Source organism: Quercus lobata, chromosome 5 (genome assembly GCF_001633185.2).
Source record: "Quercus lobata isolate SW786 chromosome 5, ValleyOak3.0 Primary Assembly, whole genome shotgun sequence".
Classification (NCBI taxonomy): Eukaryota; Viridiplantae; Streptophyta; class Magnoliopsida; order Fagales; family Fagaceae; genus Quercus; species Quercus lobata.
In genome coordinates this window covers 785,579-801,437 of record NC_044908.1, presented here as the reverse complement: position 1 = coordinate 801,437, position 15,859 = coordinate 785,579, and the positions used below count along the sequence as shown (strand labels likewise).

The following is a 15,859-nucleotide window of genomic DNA, read 5'->3' as shown; positions in this document are numbered from 1 at the left end:
TAGTTTGACACAAATTTTATCAAAACGTGATATTTGGCTAATTTTTCCCTTTAATAGCAGTATTTTACTATTTCACATGGTACTGAGTTCATTAGGATAATTAAAGTACTTTTTTTTTTTTTTTTTTTGAGAATGAGATAATAAAAGTACTTGAATAGGGAACATTAAAATCGTGTGAGGTATACCTTTTTTTTAAAATCTTAATATAAGATTGATAGTTTAGTATTACAAGCTCTTATTCAGCACCATTGGGCCTTGTAGCCTAGTGATACTCGGTTCCGTATGTAACTGTTAGCTTGAGAGTTCTATTCCCGCAATTACCCAGCAAAAAAATAAAAAAGAAGCTCTTATTCAGCAACTTGCGACTTTACAAGTGGCCACGACTCACGAGGATGTCAGAGTATATTAAAAATTAAGAGTTATTATAATTTGGAAAATATTAGATTTATATATTATTTTATAATCAATTATGAGTAATTATTATTAGTAAGTAAAAAAGTGATGTAAATAATGAGCTTATTGTTATGATCATAGAAGGACAGGTAATGGGATCCACCATTTCCAGATGAATGGTTGTGATCATCTAGTGAACCGTTTGTATGGGTCCGTCTGGATTAAGCTTATTGTTGCTGAAACTGAAAACTGAAAACTGAAAATTGAAAGCACTGTAGCAAAATAATTTTTAAATGTGTGAATAGTATCGTGAGACCCATTTTTAATATTTTTAATGCGTGAACAGTACATGAACAGTACGTGAACAGTGAACCCATGTGAGGTTACTGTTCAAATGGAGAAAAAAAAAAAAGGCAAACGTGGAACTGAAAACGCAAGAATAAGCACTCCCCAAACGCTCACTGTATATCATGTTTGTTTGAAGACCCTCGAGAGATGCTGTAGTTCTTCATGAATGCTTTGGATAAAAGGGTTTTCCTGGCAAAAGGTGGGAAAAAAAAAAAAAAAAAAGACAAGGTACTCGACTTTTTTAAGCTCGAGTACCTTAAAAAATACTTAAATTTCACAATATAGAGTACCATACTGCTTTTTTAATTGATCAAATTCCAAATCAACAGTGCTATGCTGTCGACTCACTTAGGAACTCGAGTTCATTGAACTCAAGTACTAAAAAAATGCTGCATTCCGACATATTTTCAAAATAGTGCTAGTTTGACACAAATATTACCAAAACATGATATTTGGCTAATTTTTTCCCTTTAATAACAGTATTTTACTATTTCACATGGTACTGAGTTCATTGGGATAATTAAAGTACTTTTTTTTTTTTTTTTTGGGAATGAGATAATAAAAGTACTTGAATAGGGAACATTAAAATCGCGTGAGGTATACCTTTTTTTTAAATCTTAATATAAGATTGATAGTTTAGTATTATAAGATCTTATTCAGCACCATCGGGCCTTGTAGCCTAGTGATACTCGGTTCCGTATGTAACTGTTAGCTTGGGAGTTCTATTCCCACAATTACCCAGCAAAAAAATAAAAAGGAAGCTCTTATTCAGCAACTTGTGACTTTACAAGTGGCCACGACTCACGAGGATGTCAGAGTATATTAAAAATTAAGAGTTATTATAATTTGAAAAATATTAGATTTATAAATTATTTTATAGTCAATTGTGAGTAATTATTATTAGTAAGTAAAAAAGTGATGTAAATAACGAGCTTAGATGAGAAACATAAAAGTTACTGTGGGGCCCAAATGATTTATGGGCCAGGCCTATCTACCCGGGGAGAATCCAAAGGCCCAAGCCGAGGAGGGCTATGGCCCAAACTCGACAAGATAGCCTTTGGATACCGCCGAGGGCAGTTCAGTCCTTGGCAGACCCAAAGTACCCCCAGAAAGAAGGGTAAAAACAGTATAGGACTGAAACTTGGAAGAAAAATCTAAAATATCCAGGGAAAGCTGCTGTTACTGCCATTTAATGCTCTGAACCTGACAAAGCCGCATTCTTTGGCTTTTACAACCACCCCCAACGACTTTGGGTATGGACTGATGGGACAAGTATCAGTCTTGGAAAGGTTGACCCTATACGTGGATGAAGGATAGTGGACGCAGGCGAGTATAAAAGGAAAAATAAGGAACCTAGAGAGGGGGTTGCGAAAAATGGCCAAAAACCAGAGCCTCCCAGCCCACCTCCAAGAGAAAGACTCCAGGGGTGAAGGAAAACTTAACCTTGTACGAACACCACGAAAAACCCACCGCCTGTCGATCAAGGCCTAACCTTCCAAACCCACGCTCTACAAATGATATTGTTAGGGCCTTTTCACGTGCGAACCCGACACTGTTACGGTCCGCCACGAATCGTGTCCTTACAATTGGCGCCGTCTGTGGGAAAGGCTTGTGTGTTGGCATAGGTGGTAGGTCGAAATAGTTCCTTTTTTATTTCTAACAATTGGTTATAGAGTTTCAGCGTAAAGTTCCGTTAGGGGCTATGCTTCTTGATTAGGGGCTACGTTTGTCAGCGTTAATCGCGCGAATAATTCTAGGGGCTTGGCCGAGGAGCTAACTCTCGTAAAACCAAGTTCCAGTGCCAAAGAAAACTAGGTTTTTGACAGAATCAGGGCATTGCATGGTCCACGGACTCAAGCCTATGGGGAAACCAACTACCTGGATGAGGAAAACTAGGTTTTGGACAGAACCAAGACATTGCATGGTCCACGGACTCAAGCCTATAGGGAAACCAACTACCTGGATGAGGAAAACTAGGTTTTGGACAGAACCAAGGCATTGCATGGTCCACGGACTCAAGCCTATGGGGAAACCAACTACCTGGATAAGGAAAACTAGGTTTTGGACAGAACCAAGGCCTTGCATGGTCCACGGACTCAAGCCTTATGGGAAAACCAAACTTACCTGGGATGAGGAAACTAGTTTTGGACAGAAGTCAAAGCATTGCATGGGTCCACGAACTCAAGCCTATGGGGAAAAAACAACTTACCTGGAATTGAGGAAACTAGGTTTGGACAGGAACCAAGGCATCTGCATGGGTCCGGACTCAACCTATGGGGAAACCAACATACCTGGATGAGGGAAAAACTAGGTTTGGACAGAACCAAGGCATGCATGGTCCACGGGACTCAAGCCTATGGGGAAACCAACTACCTGGATGAGGAAAACTAGGTTTTGGACAGAACCAAGGCATTGCATGGTCCACAGACTCAAGCCTATGGGGAAACCAACTACCTGGATGAGGAAAACTAGGTTTTGGACAGAACCAAGGCATTGCATAGTCCTCGGACCCAAGCCCTACTGGGGAACCAACTGACCTGGAGAGGGAAAACGTAGGTTTTGGACAGAAACCAAGCATTGGCTAGATCCTCGAAACCCCAAGGCCTAGTGGGGAAAACAACTACCTGGATGAGGAAAACTAGGTTTTGGACAGAACCCCAAGGCATTGCATGGTCCACGGATCAGCCTATGGGGAAACCAACTACCTGGATGAGGGAAAACTAGGTTTTGGACAGAACCAAGGATATGCATTGGATCCACGGACTCAAGCCTATGGGGAAACCAACTACCTGGATGAGGAAAACTAGGTTTTGGACAGAACCAAGGCATTGCATAGTCCTCGGACCCAAGCCTATGGGGAAACCAACTACCTGGATGAAGAAAACTAGGTTTTGGGCAGAAACCAAGGCATGCATAGTCCTCGGATTCAAGCCTATGGGGAAACAACTACCTGGATGAGGAAAACTAGGTTTTGGACAGAACAGGGCATTGCATGGTCCTCGGACTCAAACCTATGGGGAAACCAACTACTTGGATGAGGAACCAACTATTTAAAAAAAAAAAAAAAAAAAAAAAAAAAAACTATGGCACATAAACCTCAAAATCCATCCGAAGAGAACTCCGCGTTAACAGATGGGTTAATACCTTGATTGGGCGGATTCCTCGGTCTACCCTCGGATCCCCAGTATCAAAGGGGTTGATGCGATACGGTGCAACATATTACCCAAAAGCACAACCAAAGTCCCTCGCTACTCGGCTACCCTCTCGGACGAATTATTTAGAGTTTATCGTTCTCGGACATCGCTCTAGCTTGCATCGCGCAGCACTCAGCGATTATCCCGGTTAGTTCCAAGAGTTTAATTTATTGAGGATTAACCTTGTTATGCTTGATAATATTTGTAAGTTTAAACTAGTAGGAATCTAGGTTAAGGCATTTTTCTGCCTGGAATATCATTAAGGGCAAGCTTACATTTAATATTCATGCATAAAGTAGTTGTTACGGAGAAGAAAGGTATGTATAGAGAAATAGACACATATTTTATTAAGACAAAGGAACAGTACAGTGTACAATGAAAAGCTGAAACAAAGCTTACATTGAAGCTAACTACGTAAGTAACGAAAAATATAAGAGAGTGAAGATAAAGCCGAGGAGGTAGCACAGAGGAGAAGTTGGCTACTGCCTCGAGACCTTATTCCTCCTCAATGCTTTTGCACGCCCATAACTCAGGCAGCAAAAGAACCCGACTTAAGCCTCACACCGCTGAGGGAAAGATGCAGGGAGCCGGAAGCTGAGGAGCCTTCACCAAAAATTTGCCTGCAACAAGGCAGAGGCACTGGGGGCGGAGAATCTTTCTTCTGACACACCAAAAATTTGGCATGAACAGAACCTGCTTCGGATTTTGACTAAAAGAGGGAGAAACACCCTTTCCCCTCTGTCAAACTGGAATATTCTCTTGAATTTGTGCCTCCTTTGCCCGTGCCTCACTATCTGGAGTCTCAGGAGGACACGGCGCCTTTGTGGCGGAGAGAGCTCTTTTGCCCCAACTCTCGCTTCGAACATGATGTACTAGGAGAGAAGATTGAAGGATTTGTGCGAAAGTAAAGCAACTTTCACTCCTATTTATTTAAGAGATAAGGTGGAGGCATTTAACTCACGCGGCGTCCCAAGGAACGCTACAAACAAAATGTCTTTGGCTCGATTTCCAACGTCGTCTGCAACCCTGAGGCTAAAGGAGTCTCGAGAAGGCGCACCTCGAACATTGGGAAGCCAAAAAGTACCGCGTGATCAAAGACTACGGAAATACCTCTTAATTTGCGGGCCCAGTAAATTCGCGGCCCAGGCCCGTTCAGCATAAGAGCCTAGGGACAGAACCAAGGCCTTGCATGGTCCTTGGACTCAAGCCTATGGGGAAACCAAGTACATAAAAAGATCATAAGTTTTGGACAGAACCAAGGTCTTGCATGGTCCTCGGACTCAAGCCTATGGGAAAACCAAGTACAAAAGATTATAATTATTACAAGTTTTGGACAGAACCAAGGCCTTGTATGGTCCTCGGACCCAAGCCAATGGGGAAACCAAATACTTGGATAAGAAAAGGTTTGAATTTCGTAAGATGGGCTACTTGATAAAAACGTCAGGTCACTTCATCCACGGCTTAAACACCATAAAAGGTTAAGGCCAATAAAGGTGTAAGGAAGGTGGTGGAACGCCCCAGCATTCAGTCGTATAAGAAGGCTGTTCATTTGGTGGGTGATATATCTTCAAATGGTTATTCCTCACACGGCATCAAACCTTCGTTTTTCTCCTCGGCTAGCATGGGGTAAGTATTACTTTTCACTGGTCGTCCTTATTGTGCCAAGCATTTCTATTAAAGTTACGGCGACATCTTTTTATTATCAAGTATTTTGGTCTTAGTCGTCATTGATTTAGATGCTATATTATTGTGCCGAGCAGCGTTTGTAAATTTAAAAAAAAAAAAAGGGCATAGAGACAAAACATGCGAAATAAAATAACAACAATTTTTATTAATACGAAAAATTATTACAACGTACAAAGAAGGGCTCAAACGAGCCTATACAAAATGTGAACTGCCTAAGCAACGATTACATCCGTAGTACAGATAAGTAAACTGTCAGGCGTCATTTAAACTCGTCTTCAAAGTCTCTCCAATCTCTGCCTCAATACTGCTCATATTACGATAAGAACCTTCTTTGGGAAAAAATGAAGGAGAAGGAAATAGTAAGGAAAAAATCAATGAAGAAGATGGAGGAGATGGAGGACATGAGTAAAGAAGGAGGAGAAGAAGAGAGAAGAGATGAAAAGAAAGAAAAAGGAGCAAAAGAGGGAGAAGTGAAAGCACCAGGATGGATCTGGTGCTGGGAAGACTAAAAAAGGGAGACGGAGGATAGCACCAGTGAAGGAAGAGAGGAAGAAGTAGAGACACTTAGTCCCTGCCTCGATCCTGACTCCCAACACACTGGAGCTATACTAGGTATGCTCATAGGAGAGCGGTTGGTACTGATGATGGGTGTTCTCGACTCAGTCACGCCGAAAGTTTGACGTGACAAGTCCCTGCTTCGGATTTTGACTGAAAGAAGGGTGAGATTGATTTTGAGTCTTCGCCATCCCTGTCCCGATCGAGCCATAATGAGCTTTATTGGAACGTGGCGTTTATGGGAGGGGTTTGGCTCCTGCATCACTCGTTGTTATGGTAAAGTGTATCACGATTTAGAGTATGAACCAGTGGGTAAAATGAACCCTAGGGGAGGCCAAGTATTTCAAATCTCAGAAGGATGAAAATGGATTCTTTACAAAAAATAACAACCTCCTCCCTTCCTTCTTATACAGAGGGTGGAGCGGGAGACATTTAATAGGTTCAGATCTCCAAAAGAGTCTGCAAACACAAACATGCCGGTTCCGTTTCTCCACCCCATCAAAACAAACCGCCGAATTAAAGTAGTCTCGTAAATAGTGGCCATTAAAAGCGCGTTTTGGATACCCAAACGATAAGAACGCATCAAGCGCGAAATCAAAAAACTGTCTCGTAGACTGGTGCATTTCTTGGGCAGATGAAGAGCCGCCAGCATTATTAATAGGCTGAATTGATTGGGCCGTAGGAAGAGGTTCGGCATCACCAAAACCCCCCTTTCCAACCAAGAGGTTGGACAGCCAGGTTTTGAGGGGCTATTGTGGGGCCCAAATGATTTATGGGCCAGGCCCATCTACCCGGGGAGAATCCAAAGGCCCAAGCTGAGGAGGGCTATGGCCCAAACTCGACAAGATAGCCTTTGGATACCACCGAGGGCAGTTCAGTCCTCGGCAGACCCAAAGTACCCCCAGAAAGAAGGGTAAAAACGGTATAGGACTGAAACTTGGAAGAAAGATCTAAAATATCCAGGGAAAGCTGCTGTTACTGCCATTTAATACTCTGAACCTGACAGAGTCGCATTCTTTGGCTTTTACAACCACCCCCAACGACTTTGGGTATGGACTGATGGGACAAGTATCAGCCTTGGAAAAGTTGACCCTATACGTGGATGAAGGATAGTGGACGTAGACGAGTATAAAAGGAAAAATAAGGAACCTAGAGAGGGGGTTGGGAAAAATGACAAAAAACCAGAGCCTCCCAGCCCACCTCCAGGAGAAAGACTCCAGGGGTGAAGGAAAACTTAACCTTGTACGAACACCACGAAAAACCCACCGCCTGTCTATCAAGGCCTAGCCTTCCAAACCCACGCTCTACAAATGATATTGTTAGGGCCTTTTCACGTGCGAACCCGACACTGTTACGGTCCGCCACGAATCGTGTCCTTACAGTTACATTCTAATAACAGTACTTTTATAAAGGTCCTTACATATACACCACTATAAATTTCTTTAAAAAAATTTCTCTCTTTTTTTCGTATGTGTTAAAAATATTTAATATTTAAAAAAAAAATTACTCTTATAATTTATAATTAACTTTATTTATTTAATTACGAACAAAAAAAGTTAAATTTATTGCAACATGTGACGTGATCGGTCATATGTGAGAATAATGGTAATTTACAGAATAAGGATAATTGCGTGTAGATAAAAGACAACATATCAGATATCACGTCCCCACATTTTCTCCATTAAAATTTTGCTGAGTTGCAAAGTTTAAGAGCTCGTATGGCAGGGTATTTTAAGCATATTTTTTTAGTATTTTAAATATATTTATATTTTTTTTATCTATATATATATCAAAAACACCCAAATAATATTATTTAAATTCTTCTACCAAATATTTCTTAAGATTTAAGAAATTAAATAAAGTTGTTTTTAAAATATGAATTTTGCTAATGACAATAATTTTTATTTTTAAAAAAAAAATTTATCTGAAATTAAAAAAGTATTAACAGATTTTTCAATTTCTAAAAAAATATTTCAAAAAATGAATATCTAAGAGCACATTAATCAGATCATTAAAATATTAATAATAGAAAAAGCTAATAATAAAAAAATGGATAGAAAAAAGCGTACGGTAGTAAGGGAGCCCCATGCTTGGCTGCTTTCATGATTTGCTGCATTAAAATAAGTTAAAGGAAAATTGAAAGGACAAAAAAAGCAAAAAAGTAAAAAGTAAAAAAAAAATAAAAAACAAAATTATAGTTCAAAGTAATTCTATGACCAGTAGCGGTAAGAACTGTGGTTTATTACGAGGTGGATGAATTTTTGTACAGTGGATGATAATTGATGTTGTCCCCTGAGCTGAGCATGTGCAGCCTGGCGCTATGACTCTAAGTCTATAAATATCACCACTCACACTCAGCTGACAACACTCGCATATATGCTATTCTTTTTTCTTTAACACCCCTTTTGATTTACCCACCAACAAATTAAAATGACCCACCTGAAGGAATTCTTGGCCACAAAATTTGAATCCACTGCCAAACACATTTCCATCTCCAAGAAAAAGAAGAAGCTGATCTTGGCTCTTTTTGCCACTCTGTTGGTTGTTGCTGCAATTATTGGCATTGTCGCCGGAGTTACCAAGTCCCATAACAACAGCTCCCATAATGAGATCTCAGCTGCTGCCCATGCCATACTCAAAAACTCATGTAGCAGCACATTGTACCCTGATTTATGTTACTCAGCTATTGCCACTGTTCCTGGAGCCACCGCTCAATTGGCCAGCAAAAAGGATGTCATAGAAAAGTCCTTGAACCTCACAACCAAAGCTGTCGAACAAAACTTCATAGCCATTAACAAGCTCATAAAAACAAAGCATCTCACCAAGCGTGGAAAGGTTGCTCTCCATGATTGCCTTGAGACCATTGATGAAACCTTAGACGAGCTTCACGATGCTGTGGAAGATCTCCACTTGTACCCAACAAAGAAATCTTTGTCCCAACATGCTGATGACCTCAAAACCTTAATAAGCTCAGCAATTACCAACCAAGAAACTTGCATAGACGGCTTCTCTCACGATGGTGGTGATAAACACGTCCGTCAGGCCTTGCTAGCTGGGCAGGTACCTATAAATTTACTAATTCTCTCTAAAGTTTTTAACTTTATAAATATAAGATCAAATGTAAATAATATTCAAACTCAAAATTATTTCTTGATATCATGTTTTTTTATATAGAAATTTAACTTATTCGGAAATGATTAATTTAATCATTTAACTGTGTCAATGTAACAGACGCATGTGGAGCGTATGTGTAGTAATGCGTTGGCCATGATCAAGAACATGACTGATACTGATATGGCCATCCAGAAAATGAAAATGCAGAATCGGAAACTGAAGGAGGAGGAGGATAGTGTGGATGAAAGTATTAAGTGGCCAGAGTGGTTGTCAGCTGGGGATAGGAGGCTTTTGCAATCTTCTTCTTTGACACCGAATGTGGTGGTCGCTGCTGATGGCAGTGGTAACTACAAGACTGTGTCGGCAGCAGTGGCGGCTGCACCAGATAATAGTAAAACAAGATACATAATCAAGATCAAAGCTGGTGTGTATAGGGAAAATGTGGAGGTGACAAAGAAGAAGAAGTTTATCATGTTTTTGGGAGATGGGAGATCTAACACCATCATTACGGGTAATAAGAATGTGGTTGATGGAAGCACCACCTTCAAATCTGCCACAGTGGGTAAGTCCATGTTCCTTTTCTTTAGCTTAGCCATTCGCTTATTAATTATACTATAAATTTTAGTTATTATAAATCTGATTTATCATAAATCAGAAATGATAATTTATATATTCATTTGTTAAAATATCATATTGAGGGGATTATCACATTTTATTAATATCAGGTGGAAATTATTTATAAAAAAATTGATAATTTTTAAGTTTATTAAAAATCCTGTTAGCATTTTCGGATATATTAATTATATAATTAAGCCAGTGTGAGGGGCTGGGACATATGTGTCTTTAACTACTGTACTCTGTAGACTGTAGCTAATTGGGAAAGGTCGTGGTGATGGACTGATGGGTTGAGGCTTGCATCGATTTATATGTTAGGTTAGAGTCGGTAATTGTACATGCTTTAGTTGATGCACATGGTAGAGAAAGGAGGCAACTTGAGATGCATTTGTTTGCTGACAATGGAATCGGGTCAGTGCCAGAAAAAAAAGGTCGTTAATGGCAGAACAAGGGATAAACTTGGAAGGTTAAAGAAACATATCTGTTGGCCTAACCAAAGTAAAACTGTCAGAATAGATAAACAATTAATATATGTATTCGTATATCTTTTGCTTGGAAGATAAACTAAAAGATGTCTTTAATTTGTGTCCCAGCTGTGAGTTAATATAGGCATGATCCCTTAATAATTTAGCCTCCGGTATCGTTAGAGCTAGAATTGGAGTAGTGTTTACAATTCCAACAACAAACAAAAAAACGTTTAATTTGATCAAGTGCTCCAGCCCACAGCTAGCTGTGCTCCTCTATATATGCTTGTGTTTAGTACAGAGAATCGCAGGTTGCGGAGACCCACCCAAACCAATCAAGTAGACAAAGGGAAGTGGACATATAGACTAGTATGAATCTGATTCTAACTACTACTATATAGCTAAGGCGTCCATATCATATATCTTTGGTAATCTTTTATAGACTTTTCATGATGGACGATTAAATTCTCATTTGGAAATTTGAGACCACATCCACATGCATGCTCTTTGTCCCTATGCCCTAACTAAGAAGTAAACAGCGTTTTAAAGTCATTTCCATATACGTATATGATTATAATGAAGTTAGTCATTTTTTCAAACTGAAATTATGGTTCATGTCAAGTTGTCAAACATGTAACAACATCAACTTATAGATGTTGGGACCTACCACCAACTTCCCGAGTCATGTCCTTTCGTTTTTTACCACATTAATTGCGGAACATAATACAATAATTTGCACAGTAAAAGAAAAGTCACGTAGTCGTAGTATGAAACATAGAAAAATATGTATAGCACGAGATTAGAAAGAAACAGACAAAAACACTCAATTCTTTTACTTACTAATTTTAATAATAATAAATTTATTAATGCCTCTGAAGACTTCACTTCAAGTCTTCAACTATCAACTTTATACTTTTATTATTATTATTATTTTGATAAGTATCAACTTCATACTTTATAATATACCATTCAAAATAAAAGAATCTTGCCGAAGTATACTATTATTGTTATTATTATTAGCTCTTCTATTCATCATATAAGATAAATACAAAAAGTTTGGTTTACAGCTTGCTTTTTTTTCTTTTTTCTTTTTTGAGTAAAAAAGTGTGGTTTACAACTGGACATTAGGGCATCTTCAGTAAATTTTTCAAATTTTTGTACGAGAATGAACAGTGATTTTTATTTTTTAACTACTTACTTTTTTAAATGCATTTTTCAACCGATTCTTTATCTCATTCTCTATTTTATTTAAATATTATTTCTTTATTAATACTTTATTCATTATTTATTTATTTTTTTAACAATTACACATCTTTCAACATTTTTTTATTCAATATTTAATTATTATAATAGAAAAAAATATTTGAAGGATGAATACTAAAAATTATAGTAGGGAAGCACTTTAGCAACTCTACTCTAAAAAATAGAGATTGACAAACTATTGGAATGGATTTTTGAGATGTTTATGCTCTAAAATTGGCTTAAAAAAAGCCATAGAGATGCTCTTAGTGATTGGTCTTTTTCACATTATTTTTTTTATTAGGAACGTACATACACTTTGATTTTTCGTACTACTTTCACGTGTCCTTAAAATTTGTTCCCTGCTTTCAGTTTCCAAAACTAAAAAGTAGGAAGCTTCCTTCCGGGATGTTTCCTTCTATTATTAGATTTTACTTTTTATCGTTTTGGTTTTTTTGGCCATATATACCTTTTTCTACGGTGTACGCAAGTATTTGTTTTCTTCAATTTTTAAAGTTACGAGCAAATTGCATATTTGATAATAGAGTATTTTTGATATATGTGTGGGTAGAAAAATATGTAAAAATATGTGTTATATTATTTAAAATATATAATTTTGTGTTTGAGTAGGACTGCCAAACAGCCCGATCATTTTCACATTATTTTCGTAGTTTGAGAAATCAACATATATGTAACATATATATAATTGTGAGAATCACACTGTTACTACTCTCATCTCATCTCATCTCAAAATAAATAAGACGTACAGTAATCCCAATGGCCCAATTTAAAAGATATGTCAACATCATATATATAGTCATAGTCATAGATGAGATGCCGATGTTGCAGGAAATCTCCATATCCGTAAAGGTCCTACCCGTTTTAATTGCATCTTTTAATTTTATTTAGTAAGGTAACCCCAGGCAGAGGCAGAGGCAGAGGGGGGGTCCAAAAGGCAACAAGTCATTGTGCAAATTAATTAATTAGTCTAGATCTCTCTCCTTCCAGCGCCCGCAACCTTTTACTTTAGTTGTCTTTTGCTTTCTCTCTCACTCTTACTCTTACCTCTTTTTCAATACGAAAATCAAATTATTAGGTTTAGGCCAGGCCAACCCAACCCATTCTACTAGATGCACGTGGTTTTTGGTCCTGGTCTTGGGTCACAGCTCACAAGGGGTTGCAACTTGCAATCAAAGCTTCTAAAATAAAAGTAGAAAAGTCTCTAAGCTTTTTTAACCAAGCCAACCATATATTGTACTCTCGGTTTTTGGAGTATTAATTAAACTGGTAGCATATTTAAAGTACGTAGTATGGGCCACAGGCTGAACTTTCTTCTATTTAATAGAAATATTTATTTGCATTTAGATATATATATATATATATATATATTTATATAGATTTTCTGACTTTCACGTAGCGATAAATTGTGGATAACATAAAAAGTTTTTACATTGTAATTGATTCATTATAAAAATTGTATTAATTAATAATAAAACTTATGTTAAAATAATTTTGTTTTAATAATAAATTTTCACTTTAAATAGTTGTGAAATTTTTTTATTTATATTATAACATTCCTGTTTATTACTTATTAGATTTGATTTTTTCCCATTTTAAATTTCAGTAATTTTATTAGGAAAAAAAAAGGCATAATAAGTTATGATTGGTGGAATATAAAAACGAGTACAAAAGGCAGTATGAAGGATTTGTATTTTGCATCTCCTAAACCAATTAGACCAATAGGAGGTGTTCAATATTTTTATTTTGTGTCAATAACTTAAATTTATATAGATTGGTTGACATAAAGTAATTTTTCCATTTGGTTTTGCAGCCGTGGTTGGAGAACGGTTTCTAGCTCGGGACTTAACCTTCGAAAACACAGCAGGTTCCTCAAAGCACCAAGCTGTAGCTCTCCGTGTAGGTTCTGACCTCTCAGCATTTTACCAATGTGACGTGCTTGCGCACCAAGACACCCTTTATGTACACTCCAACCGTCAATTTTACGTGAAATGCCTAGTAGCAGGTACTGTTGATTTCATCTTTGGCAATGCTGCAGCTGTGTTCCAAGATTGTGACATCCATGCAAGGCGTCCAAATGCGGGCCAAAAGAACATGGTCACAGCCCAAGGTCGTCTTGACCCAAATCAAAACACTGGAATTGTAATCCAAAAATGCAGGATTGGAGCCACAAATGATTTGAAACCAGTACAAAGTCGCTTCCCAACATATCTTGGTAGACCATGGAAAGCATACTCTAGGACTGTTATCATGCAAACATCTATAAGTGACGTGATTCACCCTGAGGGATGGCACATTTGGAGTGGGGACTTTGCACTTAAAACTTTGTATTATGGGGAGTATCTCAACACTGGGGCTGGTGCTGGAACCGCTAAAAGGGTGAAATGGGGTGGTTTCAAAGTGATGGGTGCTTCCGATGCTCAATCTTTCACTTCTGGGAACTTCATTGCTGGAAGTAGTTGGTTAGGTTCAACTGGTTTTCCTTTCTCTCTTGGCTTATAAATCTTCTACATACTAGTTAAGACTTGAGCTAGAGTCTTGTGCGGCATTGCTCACTTGGAAATGAAGTTGATTAGTAAGAGTTTTTTAAATGAATATTATTGTCATCTTCAGCACAAAAAATTGGGGAGTTTTCTTAGAGAAAGTGAATCTCAAAACTTCAACGCAAGTTATGTGTGTAGACTAGTTTCTATTCTCTTTCTTATTTTTCTTTTTATTGTAAGACTGGGAGAGGGAAGAGATAGAATGTCAGTCTCAATTGTTATTAATTGAATGAATTATTTGGACTTACATAAAATTAACTTGCAATCAGGCAAAAAATAAAAACGAACAAGTTGCAACTATAAGAGAATGCCCAAAATTTAGGTAAAATTCCTTAAATGCTTAGTTTTCTAGTTAAATGTAGCCATGTGTATGCATTCATAATTTAATCAATGTAGTATTAAGTAGGGTTATCGTATTTAATTAAGTAGGCCTAATATAACATTTCCTCAAAGATATGTGAATTTCAAAAATCAAAACATATCATAAGGTGTTTTGGCTACCTCAACAAAGGAGTTTCCAATGTTATATATATATATATATATATATATATATATAAATAGATGGGTTCGAGTTGCACATTTTTTAAACCATTAGATATAAGTAGATCTAACGGTAAAAAAAAAAAAAAAAACCATCATTAATACTAATATTCTGATTAGAATCACATTAATTATACTTCATTTATTATATTTTATATCTATCTATCTCTAAACCAAAAAAAAAAAGTGTTATATTTAAGAACTATTTCAAAGCCAAATCAAACTTTGTCAGAGAACCAATTCCAGAGACAGGACTTGAGGGACTCTGGTGAAGGTTATTTCAAGAAGACAGTCCTTTGATGATCTTTAACCCATATGGGGATATGATGAGCAAGATTCCAGAGTCAGAAGATATGTGAATTTCAAAAATCAAAACATATCATAAGATGTTTTGGCTACCTCAACAAAGGAGTTTCCAATGATATATAAATATATATATATATATATTTATATATATGGTTGGGTTCAAGTATGTATAACATTTCCTCAAAGATATGTGAATTTCAAAAATCAAAACATATCATAAGATGTTTTGGCTACCTCAACAAAGGAGTTTCCAATGATATATAAATATATATATATATATATATATATGGTTGGGTTCAAGTTACACCTAGTATAACTCTAAATAATATTACACCACTCAATATTTTTTAATTAGACGTGAATTTTGATAAATTCATCATTAGATTACATTATTTTCATATATTCTTCATACTTGCAAAATTTCAAGGTGAACAAAGAATAATAGTCATGTGCATTAATCAATGTAACATTAAGCAGGGTTATCGTATTTAATTAAGTAGGCCTAGTATAACATTTCCTCAAAGATATGTGAATTTCAAAAATCAAAACATATCATAAGATGTTTTGGATACCTCACCAAAGGAGTTTCCAATGATATATAAATATATATATATATATATATATATATATATGGTTGGGTTCAAGTTACACCTGGTGTAACTCTAAATAATATTACACCACTCAATATTTTTTAATTAGACGTGAATTTTGCCAAATCCATCGTTAGATTACATTATTTTCATATATTCTTCATGCTTACAAAATTTTAAGGTGAACAAAGATTAATAGTCATGTTATCAATCAATTGTTTAAATTCAAGTTTTTGTAGTTTAAAATATTGCAT

General features: G+C 36.9%; 1 protein-coding gene across 1 annotated transcript; it reads left to right on the top strand.

Annotated features, from left to right (window-relative positions):
• The first annotated feature begins 8,525 nt into the window (after nt 1-8,525).
• LOC115991746 (pectinesterase-like) lies at nt 8,526-14,399 on the top strand. The gene is made up of 3 exons (XM_031115643.1): nt 8,526-9,236; nt 9,408-9,852; nt 13,440-14,399. The coding sequence occupies exons 1-3, from the start codon at nt 8,607-8,609 to the stop codon at nt 14,126-14,128; spliced, it is 1,764 nt and encodes a 587-aa protein (XP_030971503.1). The 5' UTR covers nt 8,526-8,606; the 3' UTR covers nt 14,129-14,399.
• The last annotated feature ends 1,460 nt before the right edge of the window (nt 14,400-15,859 follow it).